At 44.1% G+C, this 15,774-nt stretch overlaps 1 protein-coding gene across 2 annotated transcripts in view; it reads left to right on the top strand.

The window, feature by feature from the left end:
* Positions 1-15,774, top strand: part of alpk3a (alpha-kinase 3a) — a 95,362-nt gene that overhangs the window by 71,028 nt on the left and 8,560 nt on the right. For both annotated transcript variants that reach the window (XM_073024984.1, XM_073024985.1), the window contains exons 7-13: positions 4,279-4,426; positions 4,692-4,819; positions 6,413-6,448; positions 6,549-6,823; positions 9,629-9,717; positions 9,815-10,032; positions 12,225-12,273. In XM_073024984.1, coding sequence (XP_072881085.1) covers positions 4,279-4,426; positions 4,692-4,819; positions 6,413-6,448; positions 6,549-6,823; positions 9,629-9,717; positions 9,815-10,032; positions 12,225-12,273 — 943 coding nt within the window. The remainder of the gene's footprint in view (positions 1-4,278; positions 4,427-4,691; positions 4,820-6,412; positions 6,449-6,548; positions 6,824-9,628; positions 9,718-9,814; positions 10,033-12,224; positions 12,274-15,774) is intronic.

The following is a 15,774-nucleotide window of genomic DNA, read 5'->3' on the forward strand; positions in this document are numbered from 1 at the left end:
CATTACTGCTGATCCCAGCCGAAATATACGTTGACCAAAGGATTTACGATGAAGGTAATAAAACGACTTAAAGGCGCTGACCTTTCCTTGGCGAAACCCTGCTCCAGTCCTTTCTGCTCTTTAGCAGGGACTATCTTGGATTCAGGTTACTAATTCCTTCCGAATGAGGATCAAATAAGGTCGAAACTGTTTTACCGCCGACAACACCAACTTTTCTCGATCCTTCGGGTTTTCCGAACTTTGATAATTCTTCTCTCTCCGACTGGACTTTAACTGGCAGCGATTTTCAGAACTGCCGGCAAACAACGATTCGTACAGTAGAAATTAAAACCCCACTTTTAAAACGAAACTGCGTCATAAAATCAGATACAGAGCGAACGGAGTCGCTGACGAATTAAACCACGAACTGACCCGTGTCATGGGGATGCGTGCTCCTTTTATATCCTGTTGAAAGAGGCCATCACATGACCTCTCACTGGCGGGAAAATTACATCACCCCACCATCACAAGGCTGTTACATCATGCCCAGCAGAGCCTCAATTACATCATGGTCACGTGACAGTCACAAGATACCCACGGGTACGTAACACTATCAGTGAGATTGAAAGAGTGCAGAGAAAATTTACAAGGATGTTGCCAGGTCTTGAGGCCTGAGGATAAGGAAAAGTTGAATAGGTTAGGAATTTATTCCTTGGAGCGTAGGAAAATGGGCACCGGGGTAGCATAGTGGTTCGTATGGCGCTATTATAGCTTCGGGTATCAGAGTTCAGAGTTCAACTCTGGTGTCCTCTATAAGGAGTCTCTGTATGTCCTCCCTGTGGAATGCGTGGATTTTCCCCAGGTCCTATGGTTTACTCCCACCGTTCAAAAACGTTGCGGGTAGGTTAATTGGTCATTGTCCTGTGATTACATTGGGGTCAAATTGAGGTGGTTGGATGTTGCTAGGTGGTGTGACTTGAAGAACTGGAAGGACCTACTGTAAGTAAGTAAGTAAATAAATAAAATGATGGGAGATTTGAGAGTGGTATACAAAATTATGAGGGGTGTAGATAGGATAAGAGCAAACAGGCTTTTTCCATTGAGGTTGGGTGCGACTAGAACTGGAGGGCATGCGTTAAGGGTGAAAGGTGAAATCTTTAAGGGGAACGTGAAGGGGAGCCTCTTCACTTAGAGGGTGGTGAGAGTGTGGAACAAGCAGCCAGCACAAGAGCTCGATTTCAACATTAAGAGAAATCTGGATAGGTACATGGATGGGAGGATTATGAAGGGCTATGGTGCGTGTGCACATTGATAGGACTAGGTAGATTAATGGTTCAGCATGGACTAGATGGGAGGAACAGCTGCTTCTGTAGTGCCCAATGACCTGATGACTCAAAAGGTTGTGTGTACCAATGGATTGGCAAAAGCTGCTTATCCAATGTGCTTTTATTGCTGTAAATAACACATACTGTAGGTCCATTTAACTACATTCCCTGTGAAGTTTGAGGTTGAGGTATAGAACCTAGGTGGATCTTTCATTAATTCTGTAAAGGAGTGATATTTTATCCCTGCCCTTTGAAATATGTTCCTGCTCTTCTAGGAAGTACAAAATGAAACCTTTTGCATTGGGGGCAATGTTCAACCGTCTGCCCACTCGTTATCCACCCACCATATTGGTGCCCAAGTAATAACTCATCACTCCTTTGGGCTGGAATGATGACGATATTTACTGGCTACGCAGCTCCCTGACCCACATCGGCTCTCAGTATTCATTTCGGAAAGAACAGTGGTGCAGTTATTGGAGCTGCTGCTTCTTCACAAGGCCGGAGATGCGGTTCAGTCCCGACCTCGCGTGCCACTTGTTCTCTCTTCGATCGACCACCTGTGGTTCCCTCGAGTGCCCCCTTTTCCTCCCACATCCTACGGACGTGCAGGCCGGAGGGTTAATTGGCTGCTGTAAGTTGCTCCTAGTATGGAGGGGAGTGGTAGAATTGGGGGTGGGAGGTGGGGGGAGTTGCTGGAAATGAGGGGGAGGTTAAAAATAAGACTGATGTAGGGTTGGTGTAAGTGGATGGTTGACGGTCCACATGGATTCTGGGTGCTGAAGGGCCTTGTTCTGTGCTGAGCTCTCAGTGACTCTGAACCTAACATGTTCAGAGTTCCCACTTCATAAGACCTCCTATAGGGCTCTAAGAATCCTAGATAATGCCTGGTCCTGCATCATCTGGTGAGCGAATTATATCCAGCTTTACTCCCTGTAATATATTTGTAGGAATAGCTCTAGTCAAATGGGTGACAATGTGTGAAAGTCACTTAAATCAGCTCCATTCTCTTTCAAAGATGTTACTTACCAAACTTTTGGTCACTGTCTTCCTCAGGAAGTTCCTGATGGGAGCAGAGATCCTCTATTCACAGCAGCACTCTGAGGAGGAAGTATCATTATCAAACACTCAGTGGCCACTCTATTAGGTACACCTGTACCTCTGCTCGTTAACACAAATGTCTGATTAGCCAATCATGTGGCAGCACCACAGTGTATAAAAGTATGCATTGGGCTCAGTTGTATTTTCAGAATGGGGAAGAAATGTGACTTAACTACTTGGACTGAGAAAAGATCGTTGGTGTCGGTCAGATTAGTTTGAATATCTCAGAAACTGCTGCTATCCTGGGATTTTCACATGCAACAGCGTGTAGAGTTTATGGAGAATGGTGCGATAAGCCAAAGGAAGACCCAGCGAGTGGCAGTTCTGTGGTGAAAATGCCTTGTTAACGAGGGGTCAGAGGAGAGTGGCCAGACTGGTTCAAGCTGACAGGAAGGTGACAGCAACTCAAATAAGCACACGTTACAACAGAAGAACATTTCTGAATGCACAACACATTGAATCTTGAAGCAGCAGAACTCCATGACCGTACACTCAGTGACCTCCTTATTAGGTGTAGAAGCTGTCTAATAAAGTGGCTTCTGAATGCATATGACTCTGTCTTGCACTTTGACACTCCAGAGAATTGCTTGAGATGTTTTGTTATGTTGAAGATGCAATAAAATGTGGATATAAACAGAATATTCAGAATGGTGGGTTGCTCTTTCTCGAAAAATAACAAGATATTAATAGTGAGAATTAAAAAAATGAAAACTGAGTATGCTGAAATTCTGAAATTGAAACAAAATTGCTGAAAATACTCAGCTGGTCAGGTAGCAGCTGAGATGATTATATGTTATGGGGTTTAGATAGGTCACAGTACTAGGGAAGTAAACGGTCATTGTCATGTTTAGTGAATAAAAACCCACACAGAAGCACAGTAACTTAGACGAAGATGATAATGATAAGCTAAGGTGAATAGTTGAGCCAATAGTTCTTGTGTCCCTTAAGACATACTCCATTTCTGTAATAAATATTGTTAATGATTTGTAAAGTAACTTGATGTTTAACTGATGGTTTAGTTTTAAAGAAGCCAGCTGACTATGTGAAAGACGTACACTATGGTGACCTAAGAAAGGTTTGATAATCCAGTCAGAAAGAGGGACTAATTGTAAATCATGGCTTTCTCTCTTACTTACTCCCAGTGTACGGCACAGTACAGTTGGCCCTCCTTATCCGCGGATTCCGCATGCGCGAATTCAACCAACCGCGAATCGCGAAAACCCGGAAGTGCTCTTTCAGCAATTGTTGTTCCAGCATGTACAGACTTTTTTTCTTGTCATTATTCCCTAAACAATGCAGTATAACAACTATTTTACGTAGCATTTACATTGTATTAGGGAGGATATGCGTGGGTTATCGTAGATTGCGATCGAAAAAAATCGAAAGTTCTCTTACTAAGTAAGTTGGAACAGATACATCCGGTATTATTTAGCATCAGTTAGTCAAACGTTTTTCTTAGTATATAGTATATATTTTACCTTTCTATGCATATAAAATGCTTAAGAACGTATGTTTCAGCGCCAGGCTTTCCTGAGTTCTATCGAGTGACAGACCGCTCCTGAGTGCACTCTCCACCGTGCAGGGTTGATGTGGAGGATCAAAACCCCAAAACCCAATAATTATATCACTGCGTTGCTAAGTAATAATTATAGCTTTCATTGGGGCAGAGCCTTTCTCACTTTATCCTTTACAATTCCGGGGGGGGGGGGTCCCGGAACCACTCCCCTGCGGATAAGGAGGGCCGACTGTATATCCATCCTTGAAAAGCAACTTCCAGCATATTCTGCTTGAGCTGCTGACTCTGTATCAGTGCCCCCATTTGCTGGTGCTTGTCTGTACCAGCCTGTGACCAACTCTCACATTGTTCCATCTTTAGCTCCACAGGTGATTCGAAAGATCAGAGCTGAACAATTTTCAGATGCTTCTGGGAACCTGAAGCTTTGGTGCCAGTTCTTTAATGTGCTGAGTGACTCCACCATCAGATGGGACAAAGAAGGACTTCACTTGAACAAGCTGAAGCGAAGGTAGTCATCACCAGCTTTACTCCTGTGCACTGGGACCCAGTGATCGATACCTGGTTTATTTGTTTCAAATGGATTGGTTCCTTGTTGTGGTTTCATTTGGGAAATACTGTAGGCAACTCTTTTAAAGATTTTGGGGCCATGTCTTGTGTTTGGCAGTGGATTCTTGCAAGGTACGGTGAAAAAGCCTAGTTCCACTGTGGTAATGCTTAGAACGGCTTAGATTTGGCTAATATTTATTTTCCTTTCTTGGTGGATATTTTTTCAGCGCTGGTGATGAGAGTCAGGTGTCACTGGCAATTGTAGAGGCTTCAGCGAAGGACTGTGGTGTTTACAGGTGTGTCATGGAAAACGAATATGGTTCGGATGCCACCGATTTCCTCTTGAGCAATGAAAGTAAGTGGAGATGTTAGGTTGATTTGTAAAGCTTCCAATGTTTTTTTGGGGGCACTGGGGATGGGTTTGTCATAGTTAAGAACCTAAATGTAATAAGAATTGCAGTGTTCTTTCTAAGAGCAGACAAAGGCACAAAGGGGCAGGTGAAAGATCCTTTTGACCTGTGGTAGCATGTTTATCATCTTATCTGTTTTGGACATTACAACGACTTTATAAAAATCTGTTATTGGAGTACAGGTCCGTTATTGGTGAACCAAACGTCTGATAGAGCGATGACACTAAGAAAGGTCACTGGCCTCTGTTTCCGCAGAAGGTTAATGAAACTGGGCACATTCCCTTTGATCCCTCACTGATTTTTATAGGTGCATCTTGGAAAACAACCTTTCCTGCTGGCTTGGTATGGCTGAGACTGCAAGAGAGTTGTGGACTAGGCTCAGCACATTGCAGAAGCCAGCCTTCCCTCGTGGACTCTCACTTTTCACTGCCATCAAAATCAGAGACCCCACCATTCCAGACTTCTCTCCTCTTCCATCAGGTCCTCAGAACCGCTGCTCACAGGACGTTTTGCTTTTCACACCATTCTCTGCAAACTCTAGAGACTGTTTATAAAAATCCCATGAGATCTGTAGTTTCTGAGATAATTACACCATCCCATCTGGCACCAACAATCATTCCATGGTCAGTCACGTAGATCACATTTCTCCCTCTTTCTGATGTTTGGTCTGGACAACAAAGAAATTTCTTCTTCTTCTGACTTTTAATGGTGGTTGGCAGCCCAACTTGAAGGTGCATTACCGCCACCCACTGGACTGGAGTGTGGTGCAGAGAGTTAGGAAATAAAAGTCCTACTAGTTCTTTATTAACTGAAAACTAGATTATCCCAGAAAGCACTATAGATTGTAACTCACGAAAAACTGTGAATTAAATCACAAACAAGATAAAATCTACAGATGCCGGAAATACATGTAACATGCACAAAATGCTGGTGGAACTCAGCAGGCCAGGTAGCATCTATGGAGAAGAATACAGTCCCGTTGAAGGGTCTCAGCCCGAAATGTCGTTGATGCCTGGCCTGCTGAGTTCCTCCAGCATTTTGTGTGTGTTACTGTGAATTGAAGTCACTCCCATAACTCAATAAAGTTTTAAAATGAAAACTATCAACTCCCAAAAATATTAGTGAAGCCTCCATTTTTGATTTTTTTCAACCTTGTATGCTTAACTGAACCTCTTGACCGTTTTCATGCGTGCTTTCATGCATTGAGTTGCTGGCACATAATTGGCTGATTAGATATTTGCATTGACGGCCAAGTGTACAGGTGTACCTAATAAAGTCGGCCACTGAGTGTTTGATAATAATACTTCCTCCTCAGAGTGCTGCTGTGAATAGTGAGGACCTCTGCTCCCATCAGGGATGTCCCGAGGACTGCACCTGAATTAATGGGAAAAAAAACGTGATTAGATCTTGATTTCCTCTGAGCTAGTTTAATTTGGTCTAGGATTTTATGTCCTTCCTCAAAACTACCCTAGTAAGAAATGCTGCTGCTGTTGGTTTTGTTTTTGTATGCATATTAAAATCTCTTATCATTGCTGCAGTATTGAGTGGATTTATTTCAAGAGAAGAAATTGAAGGTAAGGTTCATGCTTCGATTTGTTCACTGAGTTTCTTTATCACCTCCTCATTGTTGTTTCTAGTCTAATGTGCCTGCATTGCCTTGGGTCTGTGTTTCAGTGGGTGAGGAAATCGAGATGACCCCCATGCCAATCACCAAAGGTTTAACTGACACAGGTTTCTGGGGCAACAAACTCTTTGGCAGAATTATGACAAAGGACCTTTACGTTGGTAATGGATTTCGGCGTAAAGCGAGCCGGGTGAAGGTTATCTATGGATTAGAGCCGATATTCGAATCTGGTGCTACTTGTATTGTCAAAGTGCGAAACTACATTTCTTATGGGACCAAGCATGAGAGTGGCCTTATTGAAAGCAACCACAATCTCACTATGCAAGTAAGTCGTAATTACATCAGAAATGATTCTATTGCAGTGTCTATGGATGGTTTTCCTTATTTTCTCATCAACCTTGATGGGTTGGTATTGGCATTCTGGAAACTGAAGGACCAGAAAGTTGCAGGACAATAATATACAGGAGCAGAATTAGACAATTTAACCCACTAAGTCTGCCCTGCCATTCAGTTGTGGCTGATTTCAACTCAATTCTCCCACGTTCTCCCCATAACCCTTAACCCACACTCACCTGTCAAGAATATATCAATCTCTGCCTTAAATACACTCAATGACTTGGCCTGCACGGCCCTCTATCGCAGCGAATTCCTCAGCTTCACCATCTCTGGCTGAATAAATTCCTCCTCATCGCTGTTTTAAAAGGATATCTCTTTATTCTGGGGACGTGCCTAGATTCTCCTACTTCTCTACGTCCATTCTATCCAAGCATTCATCTGGTGGCATTTGTGAGTTTCACAGGGCAGTATTCGGGAAATTCTTCATTGACTGGATGGGGACATGGTGGGCAAGGCCAGCTATTTCTCTCCTCAGGATGGTGAAATGCTGAAATTCTCTACCCTGCTTGGCTGTGGAGGCTGGGCCATTAGTCGTGTTCTCCCATAAGACTGCATTTTTGAAACAGCAGGGGATTGAGAGCTACAGGAAATTGGTACTGAAGAGGAAATGGTTGTAGTGGAAAGCTGGTAAGGCTTGGAAGGACTTGGTGCCCTAACCTCACTCCTAATGTCCTATGTTCATAGCAATTACTAACCCGCCGCATCTGTTCCCAGGATGAGGCTTTCCGTTCCAGGACATCCCAAATGTCCTCTTTCTTTAAGGATCGTGGTTTCCCTTCTGCCGTCATCAACGATGCCCTCACCCACATCTCCTCCATTTCCCGCACTTCGGCCCTCATCCCATCCTCCCGTCACCACAACAGGGACCGTGTTCCCCTTGTCCTCACCTATCACCTCACCAGCTTCCGGATCCAGCATATTATCCTCCGCAACTTCTGCCACCTTCAACAGGACCCCACCACTAAGGACATCTTTCCCTCTCTACCCCTCTCTGCTTTTCGCAGGGATTGTTCCCTCCGCGACTGCCTGGTCCACACGTCCCTCCCCACAGATCTCCCACCTGGTACTTATCCCTGTAAGCGTAAGTGCTACACCTGTCCCTACACCTCCTCTCTTACCACCATTCAGGGCCCCAAACAGTCCTTCAAGGTGAGGCAACACTTCACTTGTGAGTCTGTTGGGGTCATCTATTGCATCCGGTGCTCCCGGTGTGGCCTCCTCTACATCGGCGCGATCCGCCACAGGTTGGGGGACCGCTTCATCGAGCACCTCCGCTCCATCTGCCACAACAGACAGGATCTCCCGGTTGCCACCCACTTCAACTCTGCTTCACATTCCCATTCGGATATGTCCATACATGGCCTCCTCTACTGCCATAATAAGGCCAAACTCAGGATGGAGGAGCAACACCTCATCTACCGTCTGGGTAGTCTCCAGCCCCTTGGTATGAACATTGAATTCTCCATCTTCTGGTAATTTCTTCCCTCTCCCTTCCCCCATCCCACTTTCACTCTGCCTCCTCTTCCAGCTGCCTATCACCTCTCTCATGATTCTGCCTTCTAGTACCCACAGTGCTTTCCCCTTGCATTCCTTCTTCTGCCTATCCCCTCCCTGCTTCCCCTCCCCCCACCCCTTGATCTTTCCTCTGATTGGTTTTCCACCCTCCCCCACCTTCTTTATGGGGCCCCTACCCCCTCTTTCTTCAGTCCTGACGAAGGGTCTCGGCCCGAAACGTTGACTGCTCCTTTCAACGGATGCTGCCCGACCTGCTGAGTTCATCCAGCTTGTTTATACGTGTTGATTTGACCCCAGCATCTGCAGTATACTTTGTGTTTAATTAGCTCCTTCATGTCCTACTCTCCAGCACAATCTTTTCCATGTGACATTTGCACTCGCTAAGTAGAAATCTCATTTGAATGAATGAAGTGGCTATAATAAACAAATTAATAATATTTAAGTGTTGGGAGGATGTGATAGTGATACTTTTGCCTCAGTGTGGTAGTTACTATTTGAGGGGATCACTACTTCCATCAGCGACTTCCTGAGGAGTGCCCCTCACCCTAGTGACTCAAATTAATGCAGAGTGGAAAGTAACTCGATTACTGTAGGGTCTTGCCTTCCTCCTTTTGGAAGTTGTTCTAGGATCTTGTGACCTTCCTCAGAGTATCTGAGCTGTCTTGGTGCAAGTATGCTGTTAGACTTTGATACCAAACTCCTGAACCAGAGCCTTTATCTGAGATCTTTCGTGGGAAAAGATTACCTGGCAGATAATGGAACAGACTGAAGGATATAATCAAAGTTGCCTTGATGAGCTGCAGTCCCTCCACTGGCTCCAGGACCAACGGAGAAGAGGGAAAGCTTGTGGTTTTGTATTAGGGGAGCGTGTAGAGGCTTTGCGCAAGTTGAGGAAGGAATGTTCCCCGTAAATGGTCCATCCACCTGGTAAGCTCCCACCCACCACCTCCTGCCCCGTCCACAGAAGAGTTTGCAGTTCTCGTATCAATCCCTTTAGCCATCGGAGAACCTATAGACCTACAGAGAAAGCCATTCACCCTTGATCTTAAGGGATTGCTGAAGGAGAAAGAGTGTTACTGATTGAGGGTGCTTGGGTGAGGGTAATGCCAGTAGTTCTGGTTGTCATTCCAATAATAATGGCAATGTTCCTGGGGTTCTCAATGTAGGGCATTATGATAATATTTGAATTTATTCTAAAGCATCTTTTTTTAATTTACAGGAATGTAAACTTCAAAATACAGCAAGAGAATACAGTAAAATATTTGCAGCTGAAACTCGGGCAGTCGATGGCTTTGGTTCAGTGCCAGAGTAAGTGTTTTGCCTCATATCTCATATCCCCTCATTACTATAGTCTGATCTTTTCAGAAGATGGTTCTTTATGCCTCACCTGGATTTGTGCTCCTAGGGTAATTCCATTGCACTTGCTCTATCGGCCTGCCAACAACATACCTTATGCAACCATTGAGAGGGACTTGGTTGGACAGTTCATGAAGTACACTATGGAAGACAAGAGCAAGAACGTGGTAGATGAGACTGCCTCTGAAATTGAACAGAAGTGTCACACCTTTCAACACTGGGTTTACCAATGGACAAACAGCAACTTGCTAGTGACTGACTTGCAAGGTAGGATAATGGTTACACCTTGTAGAACCGAGGGGATTTTGCATGAAGTACCTCTGTAGACTTGAGAAAGACTAGCTCTGTAACGAAGAAGGTACCTTCAGAGATGCAATTCCTCAGAGGGTGTTATACTCCATTTTTGCCCCTCCGTAGTTACTTTATAAAGGTAGAACAGTGGCTGTGAAACAGAGCCAGAAAGGGAGATGCTTACGGCTGGGAATTTGTACCATGTACCAACGTGAGTCAAGCCCCATTGTTAATGCATCTACCATATATTGATAGGGTTGAATAAAGTGGATGTGACAGGAATGGTTCCAGTAGTGGGAGAGTCTTGGACCAAAGGGCACAGCCTCGGAATAAAAGGCCATCCCTTTAGAACTGAGATGAGGAGAAATTTTTTTAGCCAGAGGGTGTTGGATCTATAGAATTCATTACTATGGACAGCTGTGGCCAAGCCATTAGGTATATTTAATGAGGGGTTAATGGGTTCTTAATTAATTATGGTGTCAAAGGTTATGGGCGAATGTAGGAGAATGAGGTTGAGAGGGAGTAATATATCAGCCATGATCAAATGGTAGTGTTGGCGCGTGGCCTAGTGGATAAGGCACCGGACTAGTAATCTGAAGGTCACTGGTTCGAGCCTCAGCTGAGGCAGCGTGTTTGTATCCTTGGGCAAGGCACTTAACAACACATTGCTCTGCGACTTCACCAGTGCCAAGCTGCTTGGGGTCCTAGTGCCCTTCGCAACATTGGTAGCATGGAGAGGGGAAGGCAACTTGGGCATCTGTCAGTCTCCCATACAACCCTGCCCAGGCCTGCGCCCTGGAAACCTTCCAAGGCGTAAATCCATGGTCTCACGAGACTAACGGATGCCTGTAGATCAAATGGTGGGGCAGACTCAATGGACCTGTATCTGCTCCAATGTCTTATGGTCTTGTATATCTGGACATTAAGATAGCAACAGGCTGCAGTCCTTCAAAGCACACAGTAATCAATCATGCAGCCTGAACTGTACATTACTGCGACACAAGACTCACCAGTGACCTTCCCTTTTCAAAGAAGATGATGATAAATCACCAGATAAAATAGAGGGGGCCGAGTGACTGTTACCAGGAGAGAAAAGCTGTGGCAGGTTACCTTGCTGCGTAGGTGCAGAGCTGTGGGCGTGCCTCAGTTTTGTGGACGCTGGGTATCAATGTATTTTGGAGCTCTCGTACACGGTGCTGCGTACGTTCTTGTGTGCTTGATCTTTCCTGGAGGCTTTCCCTGGTGATAAAGTAGCAGTATTACCTTGTCTGAGGTGGCTGGCAGTTGAAGCTTCTTGCAGTGGGTAGGAGAAGCTGGTTCCTCTGCCCATGTGATTCCTGGTGAGATTCACTGTTAGATTTAACATCAATTGCTGGCCCATTCCTCAGTGGTCCAAGTCATCCCACCAGCTGGAAAATCTACTTAATAAAGTACACCCTTCTTAGAGCTCGAGGAAAAGCAGTAACATTGAGCTAGGTGAAGTTCTGCACTTGGTTGGGCAAAGGGTCACTAAATTGCCACTGTATATAGGCAAAGATGGGGGAGAGAATAAAATGGGCTGGAGTAGGATGAGTGTACGAGGGTCTAGTTGTCATTGAGATAAATGTATCTGCCCTGTGCTGTGTTACTGTGTGACACCCTGACTAATTCCTAAATGTTTGTCCTGGAAACTTTAAGGGACAGGATTCTTCACAGGTTGCTCTGCTCTGATGTTTGTAAAGATTCATCACTGTGAAGGTAAAATGGTGGTTGGGAAGCACAGAGTTAGGGACTGGGCTTCCCTGGGCTGGGTATTCCTTCTGCTCAGAGCCAAGGAGTTGCATGTTATGGCAACGTGCCCTTTGGCCCATTGAGACCCTGCCATCCATTAAATCCCCATTGACATTAGTCATACGCCAGTCCCATTCTATTCTCCAGTTAATGTTCAAAACTGCAGGTCTTTGGGGGTGGCAGGAAACTGGAGCAGCTGAAGGATGGAAAATATCTTCACAGGGAGACTGTTAATTCCACATGGAGAGCGCTGGAGATCTGGAGTGAGGCCACATCACTAGGCAGCAGTCCTGTCCGAGGGCCCATCGTGCCTCTAGTGAGACCCAAGTCATTTTGATAGCATTAAACTATTATTATTTGCTCATTAAACTCTTCCACCTGTTTGCTTTTCCACACAGGAGTGGGACTGAAGATTACAGGTGTGCAGATTGCAACTAATTCCAAAGGGTAAGTCCAGGTTATAATTCGTCCAGCACAGACAAACGCCACAGAAGGCTTCTTTTCCAGAAGTTTAATCTGGTTCAGCCCAATTTTCACTTTATGCGTGCATTCTTCCACTTATAATTATATTAATTTGCATATTCATTATAATTTGCTTCCATTGCAAACACTTCTGATTATAAAGTTGATGGAATTTGAATTTTGAGAGTAGAACTGGTAAGCCATCTATGGCACCAAAGATGCCTTGCAACGGATACTGTAGTTTCTGGTTAATTGGGACACATCATTTTGGCCCAAATAAGCAGCTGCCCCAATTAGCCAGAGTTTCATGGAAATTGTTAAAAGGTATATAAAAAAAGGCAAACTACTATTTAACTGAGTAACAAATTATGTATTTAAGTCAAATACAGAACAAATTAGAACACTACCAGTACTAGTATAATACTGTAAAACTAGGTACCAGTTCTTAATATTTATCAACAGAAGAATTCATCCAGTGTATGCTGCTGTTTTCTTTTGATTGACTGTAAATGAACAAAATCAGTGCAGATACCTATTGCCTTCCTGCATGAAGCAGAGTTGCAATCTTCCTGCCATCCTGTGTGGTCGCTAGCTCAAGTTGGTGATAATTGCCGATGTATCAAGCCTGTAGCTGTAGATCTCAGCACTCCAGTTATCCCTGCCAGCCGATTATGAGTGGTGTTAGGCGGATGGCTTTTAATTTGGTCCAGTAGGGTAGTCTTTTTTGGTTACCGTCATATCTTCTTGTGGCATCTTGGCACAGGTCTGAAATTGAAATAAATAGAATTATCATGGATCACTGCTTTTGAAACAGCGTCCGTCTGCCCAGATGGATAACATAATACGAAAGGTTTAGGCCCTTTCCCTAGATGCTGCCTGGACTGCTGAGTTCCTCCAGCATTTTGTGTGTGTTGCTTTGGGTTTCCAGCAACTGCAGATTTTCTCTTGTTTGTACATAATATAAACACGCACAGCTGACACTATTTAAAAACTGTTCGCTCTAAGCATGGTGTAGTGTCTAAAAGCTTTGCACATGACTAACACTAGTTCGAAACAGTTTGACAGCAGTCTCCTGTCCCGTTTAAGTGACATAGTGTCCCAAATAAGCAAAGTGAATGCCAGCTGTTTTCTTGATTAGGTTTCATTCTTTAAGATTGTCCAAAATAAGCGGCTGCCCTGATTAGTCGATGGTCTAATTTACCGGAAACCACTGTATGGTGCTTTGAGTGAAATTTATCACTGAACCACATCGATATTAGTTTGGGTGAGGAAAATTTATACTGAGGGTGGAGATGTTTAGAGAGACAGTTCCACACTTGACAGGTTTTGGAACTGAAGGCAGATGGATTAAAACACGTTGCCACGTATGCCTTGAGTTTTCAAAGCATTTAAAATGGAAACAAATTATAGTTAGTATGGATTTTATTAACACATAAAACAGACAAATGATCAGAGTGTAGTGTGGCTTGTTTGCCTCACTATAAGTAGACTAGTAAATCTTGTGTTGTTATTAGAAGCATGAATGTGAAGACTGCCTATAGTTTTCCAGCTCTCTCTAGGTAAAGGAGTAGTGTTTGAGGAGTGGACTACAGCTAATGTACTTTTGCTTAAAAAGTTAGTTTGGGAATAAACCATATAATTACAAAGGATTAATTTCTGCAGTGAGAAAATAATCAGAATTAATTATAAATGTAAATTTTCATTTAGAAAAACATAGCTGATTCAGGAATAGTCAACATGGATTAATTAAGGAGCTATCATATCTGACTAGCAACTTGGATTCTTTGAGGAGGTAACAGAGAGGATTGTTGAGGGGCTACATTTGATGTGATAATACATTGATTTTAGTCAGTTCGTCATTGTAGCTTGGTTAAAAAAAAACTCAAAGCCCTTGGAAGAATGACAAAAGGGACCCAGAACTGTTTTAGCGGCAGAAGGCAGTGGTTAATGGTTACTAAGCATTTTGCTGATTTGAAGACTGTTAGCAGTGGGTTCCACTAGCTCAGTACTTGGTCCCTTGCTCTTAACAAATTCACATGTAAAAGCTAACAGTGGCGTAGTGGTTAACACAATGCTTTACGGTACCAGCGACCTGGGTTCAACTCCCGCTGCTGCCTGTAAGGAGTTTGTACGTTCTCCCCGTGACCGCGTGGGTTTCCTCTCACAGTCCAAAGATGTACCGGGTGGTAGGTTAGTTGGTCATTGTAAATTGTTCTACGATTAGGCTAGGGTGAAATCGGGGGTTGCTGGGCAGAAGAGCCTATTCTGCTCTTTATCTCATTGTATTAATACATAGAAGTAAATAATGAAGAAGTCCGAAAAGGTCACCAAAACTAACCATTGAAGAGGAAAGTTTTAGAATGCAGGAGGTTAGAGATGGTCTGGTCAGACAAGTGGCAAATATAATTTATAAAGTGTGAGGAAGGCAGGCACTGGATGCAACAAAGAAAAAGATGTTTTGGTAAATTGGAAAAAAAGAGGGACCTTGAAGTGCATATACAGGAATCCCTAAAGGGAGTAAGGTGGGTCGGATTGATGGTTAAAAAGGCATATGGAGTGCTTTTCTTTATCAGCTGAGGCAGAGCATAGAAGAGCAAGGATTTCATATTAGAGTAAGATACAGAATGAATTAGACCTCAGCTGCAGAGGAAAGGTGTGATTGTATTGGAGAGGCAGAGGGAGATGTACAAAGGCATTTCACATGCACTCCTGAGTCGTTGGCAGGAAGATCAGAGGGGAGATGGGGAAAGTAAAGTCCACGGGGGTGACGGGGGCCTGGAACTTTCTGCTGGAGACATAGTGAGGAAAGAAAGCCTCCTCACATCTGAAAAGTACTCGGGTGTGTAATTAAAGAGTTGTGACCTTCAGGGCCACAGACCCAGTGCAGGATGGTGAACTTGGGCCAGAGAGTAGCAGGATGCACACAATCCAGCCATTCTGTCCAGCTGCTCCCTGCTAGAATTAATGTTCCACATGAATTCCCTTTGCCCCTCATTAACCTTTGATTAGCATAACCTTTGGTCATTTTCCCACATATATTTATCCTCTTTAATGCATCTGTACTATTGACTTCAACTACTCTTTATGGTAGCATGTTGCATACGTATGTTCCCCCGGAATTCCTGTTGGAGTTATTAGCCGTTATCTTCTTTATGCTCCTTGCTTTTGGAAGCTGGAAACATCCTATCTCCCTCTGGTTCTCCACCTCTTTCCCTTTATTCCATGGCCCATTTTCCCCTACTATCAGATTCCATCTTCTTCAGCCCTTTTCCTCTTCTGCCTATCACCTTCCAACTTCTCCCGTACTACCCAATTTCCCCCTTCCCCACCCACTTATCTTCCCTTCTCACCAGGATTCATCTCTCACCTGCCAGCTTGTACTCCTCCCCTGCCCCCACCCTGTTATTCTGGTTCTTCTGCCCTCTTTCGTTCCAATCCTGATGAAGGATCTCTGCCCAAAACGTCGACTGTTCATTTCCCTGATGT

The sequence above is a fragment of the Hemitrygon akajei genome, chromosome 21 (assembly GCF_048418815.1).
Source record: "Hemitrygon akajei chromosome 21, sHemAka1.3, whole genome shotgun sequence".
Classification (NCBI taxonomy): domain Eukaryota; kingdom Metazoa; phylum Chordata; class Chondrichthyes; order Myliobatiformes; family Dasyatidae; genus Hemitrygon; species Hemitrygon akajei.